At 34.8% G+C, this 15,000-nt stretch overlaps 1 protein-coding gene across 2 annotated transcripts in view; it reads left to right on the top strand.

Moving 5' to 3' along the window:
* The first annotated feature begins 6,202 nt into the window (after window positions 1-6,202).
* The window catches only part of LOC108756602, a 13,213-nt gene continuing 4,415 nt past the window's right edge, over window positions 6,203-15,000 (top strand). The window contains exons 1-2 of one of the 2 annotated variants that reach the window (XM_018500523.1): window positions 6,203-6,288; window positions 6,513-6,716. In XM_018500523.1, coding sequence (XP_018356025.1) covers window positions 6,282-6,288; window positions 6,513-6,716 — 211 coding nt within the window. In that variant the 5' untranslated portion in view covers window positions 6,203-6,281. Of the gene's footprint in view, window positions 6,289-6,512; window positions 7,131-15,000 lie in introns of those variants that run through there. The other variant, XM_018500522.1, reaches the window with a different exon arrangement.

Below are 15,000 nucleotides of genomic sequence, written 5' to 3'. Positions count from 1 at the left end.
ATATGTAACAAAAATTATGAGCCTTAAAATGCCTTATTAATCGCATTACTAGCCTGTTGCTTTTGTTCTTCAATTAGCGTAGATATTCTGATGGATATTCTGAATGTGATGTTCTGATGGATTTTAAAATGATGGAGAAATAATATTAAGGATGATTAAGTATTTAAAAAAATAAAAAATTTCTATTCCTATAATCTTTTCTAATTTATATATATATAATACTTTTTTAATTAACTTAATTTTAATTACAGATTTCTAAATAAGAGAAGAATAATATGAAGTGTAATAACATGAAGACTCATGAAAAATTATTATAAAGACTTATTATATATGAATAATATGAAAAATGTATATATACATTCAATCTTGCAAAAAAAAAAAACAAAAAATATCAATATTTGATAATTTTGATATTAACAATTCTTAAATTTTACGGATTACCGTATAAATGGATGAAAATGAGAACATCTAATATAGTAAAAGATAAGAAAAGAGAATTTCTTGTATTGGTCAAATTAGGGAATTATAAATTTATGACCATATAGCGATGACACGCCTCTCAAGGAAAAAAGCCTGATCTGATGTTAGGAAGGTTTACGCTCCTTCAGTTGGTTTCCATCATTCTTCTTTTCTTTCTTTTTCTATTGCGGGTGGACATTCCGTGATCTTTACGGTTCTTTGAACGGTGATGTCCGTTGCAATTTCGAGGCGCATAGCTTGCGAACCGTTGTCCTTAAATGATGCAAACAGGAACAACGGGTGGTCTATCTTCGTTGGTCCATTGCTCTTCTATCCCCTCTAATCTATCCCGAAAGAAAAGTCGAAGTTTCTAAAAAGCTTCCGAATCTTTATGGCTACCGAGTTTACAAGAGGCAGTGAAAGCAATCCCCTGTAGGGTTCTGAAGGGCGTGCTAACGTTCTAAAAGCTAATATTCTTTTCCTGATTTATGTGCGAGGGCGGTTACGCACGTTAAATGTCTGTTTGTCTGCGAACCTCTGACAAATTGGCACTTACTATTGGAAAGTCGGATTTTCTTTGAAGAAAAAGGAAAATGGAGACACAGTTGGGTGAACGTTTAGAGTGTAGAGCGACGGGATGTATGTCAACTTGTGGTTCTCTACGACAGATTTGGTAAACCATTGTGTCGTGTTTTTTATGGTTGTTTTTCAATTTGCTTATCATTATCTCTAATAATATTGAATTTAATATGTTGTAAATTGACTTATATGCGGTTTTTTAATTATTTCTTTATGAAATGTAAACTTTATGTGTGTGATTATTAAAATATTTGATATTTAAAATTACATCGGATTAAAATAAATTTTTATTTTGTTAAGCAAATAACGATTTAAAAAAAAAACGTGATCAAGGAGTCGATAAATAAAACTTGCAAAAACTCCCTATGTTTTATACACTTGCCTACATATTCTGTATTTATACAGCAATTATATTGCAGTTATGAAACTAAATTTATCTACAATATATATATATTGTATATACATCCTTTGGCAAAAAAATATCCTCCTTGCCTCCGTCATTGTGGTATTAAAAAACATCAAAGTTTCAAGAGGTATATAACGAGTTACACGCTGAAAGCAGAAACATCACAGTACCCAATCTTTATTACTGTTCCCTGTTCTATTATTTCGCGCTGATTAGCCGTCTTAAGTTCGGGGGGCCTCGCAAGGTCCTGTCGAAAGGCAACGGACGTTATAACTTCCTGATGTGTGGCGTGATAAAAAAAGCGTGAAAGAAAGCGAGACGGCGGCTGAATCAGTACTAGCGCTACTTTGATCGAATTCGGGTCACAAAGAGCTCGCTTCGTCACCGGTTGAATAGCCCTGGCTACAAGGAGGTTGGATTAGGTGAGGCTAAGTTACGAGGGTGGAGAGGGGTTCTAGCAGCAAGACGGCGTCTTGAATGGGGCACGTGCTACCATCGCCGTGATCTTTGGGCCTTACGTCTGGCGATCTGTCTCTCTCTCTCTCTCTCTCTCTCTCTCTCTCTCTCTCTCTCTCTCCTTCCTTTCCGTTTGTCCGTTTGCCCGTCCATCTGATCGTCTAGAGACGGATCTAGGTCTAGACTAGGGAACTCCTTGATGTTTCTTTTGGCTCGGCTCGCCAGCTGCTCCGCCAAAGTTGCGATTCCTTCGGCACGTGTCTCTCTTTACATCTATGAATCTTTTTATATACCATATAAACCAAGCCGTCCTCTTGACAATAGTGACCATCACGAATACATAGCGTTACGATTTTGCTTTTTGATTACGATGCGATCTGATTCGGTATCTTACGCATTTCAAAATATACAAGAAATTGATAATCTCTGTGTAATGAATATTGTCCGATAAAAAATTAGAAATATAAAAACTACAAATTGATTTGTTTATTAAAAAGGGGAACAAACGATGAGCATATTTTTTTTTGGAATCAGTGAAAATATTTCCTTTGCTTTTACTGCATTTTTAAGTAAAATAATTAATTAAATAATAATGTAAGTAGAATACAATTAAAAATTGTTTATGGAAGATACTTTTTGTGCTTCAATGTATTATCTTATTTTACATTACATGACTTTATTTACAATAATTTATTCTCTTATCACGTATCTAAAATTTTTATTTTAAATGTAAGAGCATTATTATTTTAATGCTTTTTGTTAATATAAATTTCAAGGAATTACACAAATATTTCGTATCAAAACGTGGTTTACTTCAAGACGCATCGACTTATTGAAAGATGGCGGAATCGCAAGTCTGTACACTCTCAATTTTTTCCAGTGAAATCTTATTCTAAGAGAGTGAAAATACAATCACTCTTGAAGATAAATGAAAATATTTCATTTTTTGAAAAACAGTGACAATTTTCATTCTTTTTAGAATGAATTTTCACTTCAAAGGAGTAAAATCTCACCCCCGAAAAAGTGAGAGTTCATTCCTTTGAAGTAAAAATTCACTCTAAAAAAAAAAAATGAAAATTGGATGGTTGTATTTTCATTTTCCTGGAGTGAGATTTCACTGCAATAAATTTAGAGTGCGAGAAGAAAGAGTCGTGCGAGGGTGCTCGCGTGCCAGGACACAAATGCGTGCGCACTACGCATCTGTTCCTTTAGGGCAAGCGCATACACGCACACGCGTTGTTCGCGCGCATATGATCGCTACGCGAAACGTATTTATACGTATGACGTGTGTACGTAATCCAGCCCTTAGGCATCCGTACGTATGTGCAGGCGTACATGCGTGCGCACGTGCGTGCGTGCGAGTTTGGACATGCGAGAGCTACATAGTGATGATATATAGCGCATATACACATATATATATATATGTACAATACGGTCGGTACATCCAGCCCCTAGTTGCTATGCTACTGGTAGGTATACGTACGGCAAGTTATGGCGTATAGTGCGTATTTCTTCACTGTATTGGTATTTCTTCACTGACATACTCTGTCGACAGAAGTCGCAGTCCTGAATAGATACTTTCGTTTACCACGACGTTTCCGCGACAGCCGCTGAAATGCAATAAATCGGCCGATAACAAATTGCCGCCAAGCGGCAGTCTACTTCGACGCGATAACCAGAATTGCGTGGGGATTTATGATCGAATGGTATCTATACAGCAGGCCATATCGAAATTTACGATTTCGCTTCGTTGTAGGTACTTGAAATTTCAAATGTATATCCATTTCCGTTAGATTCGTTAAATTATAAATAATATAAATAACAATAATTTTAATAAATAATTATAATATTATACATAAATAAAAATTAAAAGTAAAGAAAATGTTTTATCAAGAGAGTAATAATGTCGAGAGATACAATGAAATAATAGACAAAATCTACAAAATAACATTTCATTTTTTAGAAATATTTTAACTTAAATTAGCCTATATTTAAATTATACGTAGAATAAGTTGCAAAATTGATTTATATTAATATAAGAAATTATTGACAATTCTAACTGTAGAGCTTATTAATTAAAATTTATACGTAAAATACAAAATTACGAATGCATGCCGTGGATGTATTAGCCATTAAATGGATCTATTATCGTAATGTATTCAATCGTTAACTAGCATTGCTGTTACATTAGCCTGCATAACGGCAATGATGGAATTTCTATACAGCATTGACGTATTGCAAACAAACTTTGAACGCCACCGCCGTCATCACCAATAAATCAGGAATAATAGATCCGGTGAAACAAGTCCAATCTCTCGAAGCTACTTTCACTTCATTGTATTCCGCATTTACAGTGTCGTATTTTGCAATGGCAAAATACGAATAACAAATCAATCGATTTTAAAATCTCTTCGTGGAGAATGCAGTGTTGAAGAATTATTAATTATAATTCCAGCAAAAAAAATTCAATTTTTATAATGTAAACATTATTACTGTTAAACAAAAATAATTTTAATTCTAATTATTTGAATGTTATTATTGAATATTTGAATATTAGTATTTGAATAGCGACAATTCAATGTTATTTATCAAACAATAGGAATTCGCATACTTAGCTTACTTTTAGATATTATATACGAGTATAATCCCGTTTGGCGTTTCATTTTTTTTTTACATTTCTTTTTTTCACATTACAAAAACACTTAAGAATAGAATTAACTTATTGCTTTTTGACACTGTTAGAGGCAATTAATTTATTACACATTAATTATTTTGTGCGGAACTCATTTACGGTAAACGGACTATATCACTGCAGTTATAACATTCAAATTAATAGGTGATAATTGATACAGAAAGCTAATACACACACACACACACACACACACACACACACACACACACACACACACAAAATCTTTCCAATAATGTTGTGTAAATTTAATAAAGATCCTATATAATTATTGTACAAGGCAATAATTACACATAAAATAATAAACTCATGCGTGTGTATTAATTTCAGGCATATAAAGTAAGACAATTTTACGTGTTACATATAATATAACAATGAACGTTGCCTGCAAAATGATCAGCTACTTGTTATGCTACCGAAATACCGAGCCGGGATTACAAATGCTACTACGCGATGACATTGGAGTCAGAATTTTTCGACGATGGCGACGGATTGACCGTATCTCGTTGTATTTTAATGTCATTCCAACTGTATTTTCGTTGGCACGAAGATATCCTGCTGCGCCTGCAGGATTAACTGATTACACACACGTTCATCTTCATCCGGGCGTATGCGAGAAATCCTCATTCGGACTAATTTTTTTTCCTTTTTTACGTATAATATTTGCTGATTACGTGCTTCAGTAATGTTATAATTAAGTTGATCGAGATATGACGTAAAATTCTAAGGTTTTAACTGATAACAAGAAGATTATATTTCCTCTAAAGATTCGCGTACCTCTGAATCGTAAAGCACTAATTGGAAAGTGGAATGATAAAAAATATTTTAGCAGTTTTAATTATCTAATATCTGAACAGATCTTTTAATTAAATGATTACATATCTTTTATCAACAATATTCATAAGTCATATTAATTTGAATCAAACTTAACGATAAAAATTGTATGATAAAAAATTTAATTATTATTCCAACTTTCATAAACTATTGTTTTGCGCACTGAGAGAAATGAATCAAATGAATTTGTTATAGGAACAAAAAGAGATAACAAATGTGATAGTTTAGTAAGAAAATGAATCAATCAGTTACTATTGCGAATAATTTCTCATTATTCGTTAATGTAACAAATAATATACACGATTTATGATATAAATCAAAATAATCAGTATTGCTAGTAAATAAAAGTCTATAAAAAAAATCAGTTTTGTATAAATCGTTTCTATTATGAATAATTGGTTGGACAAAAAAAATAGCATTAATCATAACAAATTAAAACAATATAATTTGTTATCTACATCCATAATAATTTGTTAAAAGTACTGGTGACTTGTCAAATTAACAAAATCTCTCAATGCGAATGACGCACAAAAATTGTTACAACATAATAATTCTACGAAATGATTTTTTTCTGATTATTCTTTCGTCTGTTTGTATAAATAAATTTTGTTTTTATGTATCATTTCATAGATTTTATACTTCTACGAAATAATACATAAAGAAGAAATACATATACTTCGATCTATCTATCGAGGTTATCTTCGATATGATAATCTATCTTTGCGATAATGCATATTTATAAAAACCGCTCCGACTAATTTTAATTAGTTACGGCATTTAAATAAGTGAGAAAGGTATGTTAATGTAACAAACGATACATTTTTTTTTCAAATTCTTAAGTTGACTAGACAACAGACTATGAGGGGTAAGCACTTGATATATTTTTATAATAATGCATACATTATTGTGAACGATGAAAATATACATATATTTATATTGTACATACCGGCAGATTTTTAGTAATTGAAATTTCTATAAATTATAACATATATGAAATAATTGACATTTCTCTAATTATAATAAAAGTCGACTATATTACGATTTACAATAATTATACTGTAAATGATATCCTATAATGGTTCGATACAGGAATATACGTAATCGTCATCACCTTCCTGGGATTTTGGGCTAACAATGAGGTTATTGCAAAGGAAGATCAACTTGAACAATCGATTTTGAAAGAAGGATTCTACGAAGATGACATTCCGACAAGATGTCCATATCGAGAGAACACAACCACGATCCATATCCCACATGAAACCGATTGCACGAAGTTTTACAAGTGTCTATGGGGTAAAAGAATCTTGATAGAGTGTCCTCTGATCGAGGGAACTGAAATGAGGCTGCACTATAATAGACGCGAACAGATCTGCGATTGGCCGTGGGCAGCTGACTGCGTTTATTGTCCTTTACAAAACAAAAATGGCATTTGGCCGCAGTCCAAATTATCTTACAACACACAGAATTGTAATGCGTACTATGTGTGCATAAACGGTAACAAGTATTTGCAATATTGTCCTGTGAATACGTGCTTTAGCCGTACATGCCAAAATTGCGTTGTAAATCGTTCGGGTGGAAATTGCGATCTGTAATATCATGCAAGGACGACAAAAAATATTTTCACAGATATAATTGCAATTGTTATTATGTGTGTATCAAGAGTGAGTTATTTAAAATCTTGTGATAGCGGTCTTTATTTTGTATTACTCCTGCCGTAGGTTAAAAATGCCTTTATAAAAAATACATATTGATTTATAGTGTTCCGCATTGTAAAATTAAGCGTGCTACACTTTCGTTCGAAAAATCAATAAAAAAACAATCCTGATTAAAAAACTATAAATATCATGTATCAAACTATCAGTCAGATCAATTACCTGAACCTTAAAATAAACTCAGAAAATAGGAAAAATTCTTTAGAACGATTCTACTTCATCCCTTAGCAAAATGATTAAAAGAGGCATAATGAGATATATGGAAATTAAACGAGAAATGGTATACATAAGTGAACCTGTTTCCATCAGCTCTATTTATATTAAGACAATTTGAAGATATAGTTATCTGAAGTAGATATTACATCCCAGGTTAAAAGGTGATTTTCGCGCGCTGCAGAGCGAAGGAGTGGTCTATTTTCTCAGAGCTGTTTGTACTGACGTATTCTTATGGGCAAAACCGCCTGGCCCGTATCTCAGATGCAATCAGTTCCAACCGCGAAAGAATGAGCGGATTGCATGTCGGCTACCCGCGTTACTACTTGTAACACGCGCGAATTATGTAAGTACCGAATCGTGCGCGTGTGCCAACGCGAGTGTGTACGCGCTACTGTTATTGTGCGATAGTGTATCTATATTAGATGGTATACCTCTACTGTCTCTCTACCTCACCTCTCACTTCTTTTCCCTTTATTCCGCATACTCATGCGTGATTTATGTGATACCCCACGTGTCTGCCATAACTTACGGCGGAAAGTCTCAAAGCAGAATATCAAAAGACTTCACGGATGTCTATAATGTCTGTATCTTATGAATTAAGAAAATCCTTCTAAGAAAGTGACAATAGAGATAAACAAAATCAATGCCATCGAATCAACAACACATTTGTCATATCAATATTATGACATTTTTTTGTCTTAATTTTAATTTTAATTATACTCTAATGCGTCTCTCTAATACATTGTAGTATTTCCTTACTAAAAATATGTAGATATATGCATATATATATATAAAAGATCTCGGGATAATTTTAGTTGAAGCCAAATGCTCCAAAGATAGGCTCTGTTTAATCTTCAACGTAGTAAACGCGTGTTTTGCTTTTCGAGAGAACCGGCGGTTTACGCCGCTACGGGATATTGGGTAGAAAAAGCATTGGCAGTATAGCGAGTTTTACGATGAAACGCGTAACGGCAATACATTTAAAAATAATTGCCGCCTCGATGGCAACGATTAATTCCGGCTATTGCCGGAATTAATTATTGTGGCGGCAGCTTATTAGATATTTTTTATTATCGCTCGTTAACCGCGCGCACGCGAGCGCAGACGAGAGAGAGACTTGCTCTCGGTACACATTCTCCGTAAATGATATCATTCGAAAGTTTATTTTTATCAAACACACATTTTGTTGAGGGAGCGCTCTCAACATAAAAGTTAACGCTCGCTTATCATTCCCGCTGACAGCTTTCAGACAATCAGGCCCCGGGTTGTTCCTGGCCCGGGGACGATGCCTGAGTTTTGTGACGCATGTTTAAACAAATGGGACAAAAGGAACGATTCAATTGTCAACGTGACAGAGGAAACGTTAATAAATATTTTCAAGATAGATATAGACAAACACTAACGATCTCTGATAAGGCAAAAGGCTATTTCTTTTTAATGATATCCGTTGCCCTATACCCTCGTTGTCCCGAAGCAATTAGTCGACGAACTTTTGTGATATCTCTGCCCGATAATCTCTGGCGATGTAAGTAATGTTAAACGTTTCGTAATGTCAGTTGAAACTCCTCTTTTTTTTCATTCTTAGTACGTCGTGAAATTTGAAGAGGCATTATAGATTTGAAATAATTAGTAGGTGAAGAAAGTATTGAGCGACAATTGAAATTTGCTCAACAATAATATTGATATCTTCTGCAATTTAATGACATTAATTGAATGTAAATAGAGACAATTGTAATAGAATGCTCGTAATTGCAAGCGTTAGATTCGTTAAATGAATTAATGCTACATTTCTCATCTCTAATTCAGTCCTGTCCGTTTTGTTTGTGGTGTAAATATGAGATAATTTAATGCAGCACGTATTTGATATTAAGAAGTACGTCCTTTTAATTAATATATGTATATAAGAGAAATAAGTTTTAACACTAGAATATAAAAATAATCGAACGTTTCTCAGTTTGAATGACTTGATATTTCTTCCACGGTCTTTTTTGTTTTACGTAAGTAGAATCTGGTTAAGAGAAAATTAATGATATATGTAAATTCGATAAAACTTCTGATAAGAAATCACGTTTCGTGACGATCTCACCTCTCGTGCAGATGGCAGCGTGAATCCGTTTATCGACGGTCGTTCAATGATGACGATGAGATGGAGAACACCGTTTAATGCCAGTACACTTCGTAGCCAACACTCCACTTCACTTGGGACTCATATTATGCATTTGTCTGACACTTTTCAAAACTCACTCTTCGAACAAGTCAACTTCTCACAAAAGGGAAACCGATATATTGATCGACAATCGTTTCGTTTCTTTTATCGTCACGTTTCGAACAGGCTTATCTCTCATAAATCGTCCATCAGTTTGCACCACAGTCGATCTTTCATAGTTCACGTGAAAATAGTTACAGAGATTACAGAGAGATACTTTCAATGATCGAACGATATCGAATGAAATACATATATTTTTGAAAATAACTCGGAGATCCTCTTAAATGTAGCGGGAGTATAACAATGTTGTTTACCACATCTACGGTCGTGTTATGAATCTTAGATCAATAAATAATCTAAACAGACCAGTTCCAAGAAATTTCAAATAATTACAACCGTCGACCCAACAATGTATCATTAGTCCTAGGAATCCAGTCGTGACTTCTCGATAATTCAGGAAGTTCTTTCTCGAGACTATTCCCTTAATAATTTTCCATCCCGATGGAAGCCCGTGGTTGAAACTTTTCTTCATTCGAAATCCATGATTAATTTGATACCCAGAAGCAAAACGGTCGTCTTCTCTTCGCGATTTCTTCTGAAGATTGACGTCCTCTCTTCGCGATTTCTTTCGAAGATCTCACCGATCCCCGATTGTAGCCTGGCTGTTTCTAGGACACGTGATAATTCCTCCAAGGAGGATACCGTACGAGGTAGTGCGCGTTGCGCTCCGAAGTGCGGTCTTCAAGCGGGGCGCACGAAAATGACTGGATCAAAGGGGTGCGCCGCAACAGGTGAGAGGAAAAGGGAGAGAGGGCGGAGTGGGAGGGATGGTAGAGCGTTGAAGGAGAGAAAGAGAGGGCTGGACGATGACGACGATGGCGATGTTAACACCGCGCGTAGTAGCGGACAGTCGGCGACTAAGGCCCCCGAGGAGAAGTCTCTCACCTCTCTCTCCTCCGTCTTTTCTCTCGTCCTCTCGTACCTCTCTTCCGATGGGGTCTCTCTTTCCACCACACGCGTGGCCACCGTCACACTGTCGTGCGCGCGCGCGTGCATCTCCGCCACGCACAACGGTACCTTCCTATCCTTTGACTCCCTCCAATCCCGCTAACTCGCGCGGGCCACCCTCTCTCTCTCTCTCTCTCTCTCTCTCTTCCCTCCCTCCCCTCTCTCTTTCTTTCATATCAATAGAACATACTGCATTTTCCATCGGAACGAATGCGCGGGTACTGCGGTTAACTACAGTAGAACATGCAGATGCACATATAGGCGCGCGCGCGCGCGCGCACGTGTGGGTACACCGGATTCGCGGCAGCGGCGGCGGTGGTGTCGGTGTACGTATCGGTAGGAAAGAAGTGGGAGATGGGACACGCGACACGAGCCTTGGTAGGGAGAGAGGGGGTCAGCGGGAGTGGGGCACGCACGGTCTCCCCTCGTTCCTCAGGGCTCCCCCTTCGTGAGGCACCCTCTCCTCTCTCCGTCGAACGTCTTGCTCCTTCTCTCCTCTCTTTCTCTACTCCATTCTCTCTACCGGTCTCAGCCTCTCATTCGCGAATCGAGTGCTTCTCCATCTCCTTCGATTACCCGCGATACTCCGGTTTCTCGTGCGTTTCATGTAAATACATACATTCGTAGAGTCTCGTTCAACTTGCGAAAAGACTCTTTTTTTTAGCTTCTCTCTCCCTCGAAATGCGTTTATCTTTGAAAGCACTTAATATGTTTCATCGAGCATACGCTTTATGATTTGCAGACTTAACAACTTACTAATTAATTAAACCGACACTTGATCGATGAGAATAAGCGAAAGTTATATTAGTTTAATTCATCATTTATAAAATCAATATTATTGCGTGATCTTTTTTCACACAAAACCTTTCAAAAACATTTCTTTCAAGAATAATAAATAAATTGTAGAGTATAGATAGGTATATTTGTATTAGATAGTCAGTTTTTGATAACATGTTTGTCATAATAATATGCGCAGTGAATTTAACTTTTATACACGTGTGATATCGATTAATATATGATAGAACGTCTCATGAACGTGAGACTACTTCCACAGATTATAAACGTAACATTCTCATTAGCGAAAGTATCAAGTACGCTTTTAATAATATTATATGTAATATAATAATATGATATTACATTTATGAATTATTTTATATAATTTATTGTACTCACCGCTTTAAAATTTCGCTCCTCAGTCACATATGTTGGATGGATTACCTCCACCATTGTAAGAGATTTTAATGTAGGCAGCAATCTGATAATTTTTCTGAGACACAACATTTATTTCATTACATCGATTTTATAAAAAAATCGATAATTGATGATAAATTGATAATTTCTAGAGTTACTTCAAAACTAATACGATATGCCTTCATGATACTTTTTTGCACTCTTTATGACAGTACGAGTTGATAAAAAACATTAACAATAAAAGTTCTCGTAGTAAATTGACTAATAATTATTTATATCCAAAAGAACGTCAACTAGAAGAGTTGTCCCCTTTTATCACGAATCCCACTCGACTTGTCGACGCGTCTTACGTCGAAAAACAAACCCACGCGTGTCAATGAACGAGAAACGACTAAGTGACGGCGACGATTTTCGTTGTCGACCATCGGGGTTGCAAAACTCATCTCCCTCCCCCCGCTGTTCCCCTTCCGATGAGCGAGTCGGCGATGAGAGGGGTGGCGAGCATTCTCTCCCTCCGTTCCCACGCCACATCCTGATACCTCTCTCCGTCCCTTCTCCTCCACCGCCTCCTCGACGGTATCCTTGCTGCCTGGCTCCTCCCTTAGAGACGCGCCCTTCTCCGGGGGTAGAACACGTACTCTATTCTTCGTTCTTCTCGGAAGTCTTCCGCTACCGCCCCCGGCGCGTCCAACGGGGGTTGAGATTTATTCGCTGTGTCCCACGCTGCGCGTAGCTGCACATGAAGAGATGTAATTTCGAAGCAACTGGTGGCGAAGTTTATATAGGGTTCTTTGATATTCCCTTCCTACAAAATAAATTATAAAGTGAATTTTGAATGCTTATATTTACTGCAAATAATCGTTTTAGTAACCATGATAGATTGATGATATAGCATATAATATACAATAGATTATATATTTTTAAATTTTTTAATTATGAATGTATAATGGAATAATTATTTGTTTTGTACTTTAAAAACAATGTATCTGACACAAAAGAATTTATACATCTGTATTTTAAATATATTTATTTTATTAGTGTTTTATTCTGATTTATATAAAATTCTTGTTAAAGTTTATTTTTTATTGGTATAGCAACAACGCGAAAGAGATAATATAAAGACATAATAAGGCCGGTTGTTCCAGCTTCAGATTAACTATGTGATAATTTATCTATTGGATAAACAGAAGAGTAAAAGAGCATAAGAGAGTAAGAGAGTAAGATAGTGAGCTAAAGTTTACCGAAAGATGGAACAGCCTAACCTAATGAGATAATTCAAATCTAAACATTTTATTATTTTTTTTATTATTGTTACATTTAATCACACTCTTGATATATTTTTTTTTAATATTTCTTAATTAATCTGTGCAGGATATTTTTCAAGAGTAGACTAAAAAACGGGCTTATAAAAAACCAAAAACGGGCGTCGTAAAAAAAGAATAAGATATGTCAAACGAAAGGACAGGAACCAAATAAAAGTGCTATGTTATATTCGAATGATTGAATCTGGGCGTGAGTTCACTGCCAGTCACGGCCAAGCATCGATGTTTTAATTAATGTATCGATAGTGGAGCCAGACACGAGTTTATCCGGCATCATCTCGTTTGACGTATCAAGAGACTGGCTTTCTCAAAGTATATTACATAGATGATTCACAAATAATAATTAGGTGGATCGTAGATTTTAACGATGTCATATAATTTTTTCGCACGCAATGCAACATATTTTATTTTAAGTGCAAGTGCAGTTATAATAGAGTGTTATTTTTTGTTATTAAATAATGTGTCATTGCAAAAATATAGTATATTAATAATATACAAAATCATCTATCAGAAAACTAATTTAGTTCCAACTTTATTTTATTTTCCATATTGAAGTATTTTTTTATTGTTCAAAAACGAGTTAACGATTTAAAAACTTATTAAAGGGGTTCAAATAAAATAAATTATTATTTAATTGCAATCCAGAAATTTAATTTATTTTATCTATATTATTGATAAATCTCGTATGATATACAAAAAAATAAAGATAAAAGATAATATTATTATTATATTGTTAACATATAATAATATTATTATTATATATTAATTATATAACAATTAGCATAATACGTCTACAACAATTGTTATTATTCAGTACATCAATTTTTGTCGGTGGCTTTAAATGTTTGCTGTTAGTTATATCGATCTTACTTATTTTCTATAATTACACAATTTATGTAACCACGTGTCTAAAAATAAAATATCTATCGCACTTCATAATACGATGTTTTTGTATTCGTTTATCGTGGCTAATTTAAAGATAAAAACTGGAATATGTAAATATGAGGAGTAAAAATGTTAGGAGCCACACTGGCTGAAGAAAATACACTGTATGAATTACGTAGATAATTTATGAATCAAATTCGATAAAACCGGGTTATCGGTGTTTGCGTAATTTTCAGTGTGGGCGTTCCACACACCGCTCATTGATTGTACCATTCGCATCGGCATTGATATGGCATTGTGTTCTATGTTGAGCACCCACCGCAAATTCAATCGATCGGGAACGAGAACATCGACAATTGGCCGCAATTGTATCGATCGGGGCCAATATGACATCGTTCGATCAGCAATTTCATTGCCCGACGGAAAAATCTGTCGTAGATTTCATTGATCCATTTCATGCTTTGATGCATCTGCAATATGAAAAGGTCAAATTTATCGTGTAAAACGTAATAGTGTATATTGTCCGCAATTGTGGTTGTTTAAAAACATTATTTGTCCTAAGTAAAAAATATCTTTTATAGTAATAATTTTAATGTGAGAATAAATGTTGAAAATAAAGTTAGATTTAAGTTAAAAGAAATTAGAGTAAAGAGAGAGAAATTTTCAATTTATTAAAAACGTAAAAAAATAAGTAGATATTTACAATTTATTAAGAACGTGGTTAACGTTATTTAATTAAAACATGCGATTTTTTTTGTTTATGACTAGAAGAGAAAATATGTTAACTACTTTATCTTTATAACTATAAGAATAACTTAATTTATTGCGCTAAAAAAGTGGCTATTCGGCAAAATATTTTGAATTCACGCGATGACCCAGCGTTGACCTGATCCCTGGATTGTTTTTCCTACACTCTGTGATATTAATATGAGAAAAATACAGAACGTTTTGCGACGTGTATGACTTCCAAGTCATACATTTATTTTCGGAACACATATGATATGTACTATATATATATATATATATATATATATATA

The sequence above is a fragment of the Trachymyrmex septentrionalis genome, unplaced genomic scaffold (assembly GCF_001594115.1).
Source record: "Trachymyrmex septentrionalis isolate Tsep2-gDNA-1 unplaced genomic scaffold, Tsep1.0 scaffold129, whole genome shotgun sequence".
Classification (NCBI taxonomy): Eukaryota; Metazoa; Arthropoda; class Insecta; order Hymenoptera; family Formicidae; genus Trachymyrmex; species Trachymyrmex septentrionalis.
This window is presented reverse-complemented; position numbering and strand designations above follow the sequence as displayed.